The sequence below is a fragment of the Cervus elaphus genome, chromosome 4, assembly GCF_910594005.1.
Source record: "Cervus elaphus chromosome 4, mCerEla1.1, whole genome shotgun sequence".
NCBI lineage: Eukaryota > Metazoa > Chordata > Mammalia > Artiodactyla > Cervidae > Cervus > Cervus elaphus.
Genome location: NC_057818.1, coordinates 65046864 through 65051433, shown reverse-complemented (window position 1 = coordinate 65051433; position 4570 = coordinate 65046864). Strand labels below are relative to the sequence as shown.

Sequence of the window (4570 nt, the reverse complement as noted above, 5' to 3'; positions counted from 1 at the left end):
TTAAACAGGGAGCAGCCACCCAACACACACACACACACACACACACACACACACACACACACACACACAGACCCCTGCTCCTTCACCCCTGCTCTTCCCTCTTTCCACCAGTTCTTCATGCAGGTCAAAAGGTCAGAGGTCATCTCCCCAGAGGCCCTGCCGTCCCCTTGGGCTCCATCTTCACAGCACCCTGCAGTTCTCTTGGAAGCCCTTATCAATACCTGATGTTACGGTGCAGACTGGCTTATTGCCTAAGGCAGCGAGGTTCTGGTGGAGCTTTTTGTGATGTGGAATGTTCTAGACTTGTGATGTCCAGCCGGGTAGCCACCGGCCACAGGGGGATACTGGGCACTTGAAACAGTGTGACTGAGGAATGCTTAATCTTATTCCGTTTTAATTATTTTATCATAAACGTATCATTCTCCGTTTCAGCAGGAGTGCCGCCTGGGGCCGGTGGCTACACCGAGTCAGCCGGTGCCAAGTGGCTTTCCTCTTCTCGTGTCCCGGGGCCTCGAGCTGTGCCCGGGCAGTGTTCGGTCAATGAGTGCATGTAAGGGTCCCCAAAGACCCCCGGGGCAGAGAGTAGCTTGTCGTCTGCCGCCCCTGGCTCTTCTCATGAATGTCTTGCTTGGCTCGTGGGCCCGTGTCCCCTGAAGTGGGGCTCTGCCTGCTTCCACTCTGAGCCAAGGCTCAGGGCCTGGCAGACGCCGCCCTGCTCCCCAGACCCCCTCCGCCGGCCCTCCCCGCACAGACAGCCCCACTCTCCAGTTCCACAAACTCACATTTATTCACAGACGGACAAAGGGACAGGGACAGACCTTTGCTCACTGGGGACTGCCCCCCACCCCAGGATCCGGCAGTTCCAAAGAGGTGATGGTGTCCAGTGTGTGAAATGGGGAGGCAGCCAGGCTGGGGGGGGGTCCCCCTTCAGTCTCCATCCCTCTGGCCAATGTCCTCCGCCTCCGACTCAGCGTCCTGCCTTCAGACGAGGGGCGAGCAGTTTCTAACCAGCATCAGGGGCCTGGGGGTGGGCGATGGGGACCGAGGGGCGTCCAGCCCCCGCCCCTAGTGTCGAGGGCTGGAAGGGGAGGGTGGGTTCACAGAGGAGGCGCCTCTCTTTTCACTTCCCTCCTCCGTGCTGCAGGCCGGGGCAGGGGCGGCTCCCACGGAGGGGCTGAGGGGGGCGGTGCCGGTCAGGAGGCCAGGCCCCCCAGGCCTCGCAGGTGAGCCTTGCTCTCAGTCTCCTCTTCCTCCATCTCGAAGGCCGAGTGGTCTTGGCTGTCGAAGCAGGAGGCGCTGAGGAAGACAGGGGGTGCTGCTGCCGCCGGCGACTGGGGCGGGGACCCCGGCTCTTCCTTGATGTGGGCGAGGGGCAACGGGAGCCCCTCGGCCTCCTGGCCCGCGGGGGGCGGCGGGGCGCGCGGCGGCGAGGCCGGGGCCTGCAGTGCCTGCTGCGCGGCGGCGGCCCGCTCCAGCTCGGCGCGGTGGCAGCGCTGGTGACGCAGCAGGCTGTAGGCGCGGGAGAAGCGGCGCGAGCAGTGCGGGCAGGGGTGCGGGGCCGGGCCCCCCGCGTGCACCTGCGCGTGGCGCGCCAGGTCGGCCAGCCTCTTGAACTCCCGCTGGCAGCGCACGCACTGGAAGGGCCGCGCGCCCGAGTGGGTCACCCCGTGCTGCCGGAGGTGCGCCCGGCGCCGGAAGCCTTTGCCGCACTCAGGGCACCAGAAGCGGGGTTCGCCGGCCGGGGCCCGGGCCGGGGCGGCCTCGCCTCCGTTCTGCCCGCCTGGCCCGCCCTCCGCGGCGGCCCCGCGGTCCGCCCCTTCGCCCCCCTCGGGCCCCCTCCCTGAGGTCCGGCCGCCCACCGCCGCCGCCTTGTCGTCCTTCTTGGCCGCCGCGGGCAGCGGGGCCAGCAGGCTGAGCGCGCCGTGGACGCGGCGGTGCTGGCGGAGGTAGGAAGCCAGGCGGAAGGCCAGGCCGCAGTCTGTGCACACGAAGGGGCGATCGGTGGAGTGGACCAGCCGGTGGCGGGACAGCGACCAGGGCCTGGCGAAGGCCTTGAGGCAGATGGAGCACTGGTGGCGCTTGGGGCGCGGCGGGGGGCCCCCCTCGCCCTCCTGGTCGCCCTCGGGGCGCAGGCACGGGTGCGCTTTGAGCTCGCCCTTGGTGGCGAAGGCCTCCCGGCAGCGGAGACACAGCAGCGTCCAGTCGGCCTGCAGCAGGACCTGCTTCTCCTCCTGCCGCCCGGCAGCCAGCGCCAGCTCGGCCCTGAGCTCCGCCGCCCCGGCCTCGGCCTCGGCCCCGGCCCCCTCCGGCTCGCGGGGCCCCGCGCTAGTGGCAGCTGCCGGCGTGGCCGGCTCCCCCGTGGCCCACGGCTCGGGCCGCGCAGCCGCTGCCTCCTCCGCCGCCGCGTCTTCCTCCTCCGCTCCGGCGCCGGGTGGCTGCTCGGCGGCCTTGTCCTGCGGGCCCCAGCCGGACTCGGCCGCCTCCTTGGCCGCCCTGTCGATGGCCAGCTCGACGCCGCCTCCTGCGTGCTCCTGGGCCAGGTGGCGCCGGAGCTGCGCGGGCTCGGGGAAGGTGCGCGGGCAGGCGGCGCAGCGCAGCGGGGGCTGCGGCCCGTGGCCGCGCAGGTGGCGCGAGAGGTGGGCCGGCCGGCGGAAGGCCTTGGGGCACAGGGGGCAGGCGTGGGGCCGCAGGCCCGAGTGGCTCAGCCGGTGCCGGGAGAGGTAGTAGGGGAAGCGGAAGAGGCGGCCACACGTGGGGCAGGGCAGGGGCGCCCGGGGGGCTCCGGCACCCCCGCGGCCACGGCCTCGGCCTCGGCCTCTGCCCCGGCCCCGGCCTCGGCCCCGGCCCCGGTGAGGTGGGCTTCCCTGGGCAGGTGGAGGAGGTTGCGGATCCATGCCTGTAAATAGAAAGGGAAAAGACAGAGATATTGTTGCGGGGGCGGGGGGCTGGGGGGGGGGGGGTGTGCAGTGCGGAAATGCAGAGCCAGAGCTATGGAGAGACAGAGAGGGCCAGAGGTTTAGCGGGGCAACAGAGGGACAGACAGACGAGGAAAGGGGCCGGGGCGAGAGGCAGAGACCTGGTAGAAGCAGAAGACGGGACGGCGAGAGGCAGAAAGCAGGAGAGAGAGACAGAGAGATGGGGACACCCAGCAGAGACAGAGATGGAGAGAAAACAAAGAGATGCGGGCAGAGATGGGGCCAGCAGAGACCAGCGGGACCGCGGCAGGATGGAGAGAGGGAGAGATAGGGAGACAGAGAGCCAGACCGAGACAGACAGAAGAAAGCGGGGGCAAAGTCAGTGAAGCGCTTTTCCTCCCGGGGGGGGCCCCGTCCGGAGCGTGCCGGGAGGGGCCGGGACACAGTCCCCGGTGCCAGAGAGGAGGGGGTGGGAGGCAGGGTCCGGAGGCCCCGGAAATGGAGTGTGGGTGCCCCGGTGGCCAGAGGCTGGGAGAGGCCGGGATAGGAGGGCTCGGAGTCCTAGGCCGGGAGGGGGCTCAGGGGCCCGGATTCCGGGGGCTGGGGGCGCGTGCGCGCGCTGGGGAGGAAATGCCGGGGACCCGCATCTGGACTTGTGTACCTGGGGTGGGGGGTGTGGATTCCGGGGTCCCCGGGGGTGGAGAAGGCTGGGGGAGGGGGCCGGGCGCCTGAGACAAGGGAGAGGAGGGCCCTGGGGGCCCGGGCCTGGACGCCTCCCCGAGGAAGGCCGCTGGGGCTGGGTGGGGAGCCCCCGGCCCCCGAGGGGGGCCCGTCCCCGCGCTGGGCCCAGCCCTTGGCCCCCCGCAGGCGTGATCGGCAGAATCGGGGCGACGGGTCGCGGCCTCCCCGGCAAGGTTTTGAGCCCGGGACCCGCGGCTCGGTCCCGCGGCCCGGCGCCCGGCCCTTACCTCCGCGCCCTCCGCCTCTCCGCTCCTTTCTTCCTTCCCCGCTGCCGGCCGAGCGCGGACGGCGGTAGCGGGGAGGCAGGGCCCCCGAGCGCGGTGGGGGCGGGGGCGGGGGAGGAGGCTGGGTTCGGTGTCGCCGCCTAAGCCTTCCCCCCGGAAACCCGGCTCCTCGCCCGCGCCTGGAAGGGGAAAAGGCTGGCGGGGAGGCCGGAAGCGGGTGGACGCGGGGACCCAGGAGGCGGGGACGCAGGGCGGCTCGGACGCCTGGGTCCTCTAAGGGGAGGGGGCTGGGGGCCCGTCCTCTGCCTCCAGGAGGTCAGCCCCCACCTCCCACAACACACGCACACCCGCACACACACACCCATTCATTCCTTCAACACATGCACATTCATCAGGTCCTGTCAGCGCCAGGCACTGTGCGGGGCGAGGCGGGTGGCCGGGAAAGATGGTGAATGCGGCCCTGAGTGACAGGCGACGGGAAAAGGCTCCGCAATCGGGACGGGAACCTGACTGCAGCCGTCACGCGGCTGCCTGAGAAGGCGACGTTCCGTCTGTGAGCCTCAGTCTCGCCCTCCGTGATTAACCCCCGCGTGGTTATCCCCTTGACGCTAAGAAACCGGTTACTCATTGTGCTACGTAGATTCACTCCATCCGAAGCCACCGCTGTTTACTGAGCACCTACTACGAGCT

General features: G+C 70.1%; 1 protein-coding gene across 1 annotated transcript; it reads right to left on the bottom strand.

Annotated features, from left to right (window-relative positions):
• Nucleotides 1-768: 768 nt before the first annotated feature.
• ZNF579 (zinc finger protein 579) lies at nt 769-4044 on the bottom strand. The gene is made up of 2 exons (XM_043900174.1): nt 3884-4044; nt 769-2896 (listed from the first exon to the last, which is right to left on the bottom strand). Exon 2 carries the CDS (start codon nt 2892-2894, stop codon nt 1194-1196), a length of 1701 nt encoding a protein of 566 aa, XP_043756109.1. The 5' UTR covers nt 2895-2896; nt 3884-4044; the 3' UTR covers nt 769-1193.
• Nucleotides 4045-4570: the final 526 nt, after the last annotated feature.

Coding starts and splice junctions, on each gene's coding strand:
- ZNF579 (XM_043900174.1), bottom strand. CDS start 2,894: ATGGATCCGCAACCTCCTCCACCTGCCCAGGGAAGCCCACCTCACCGG.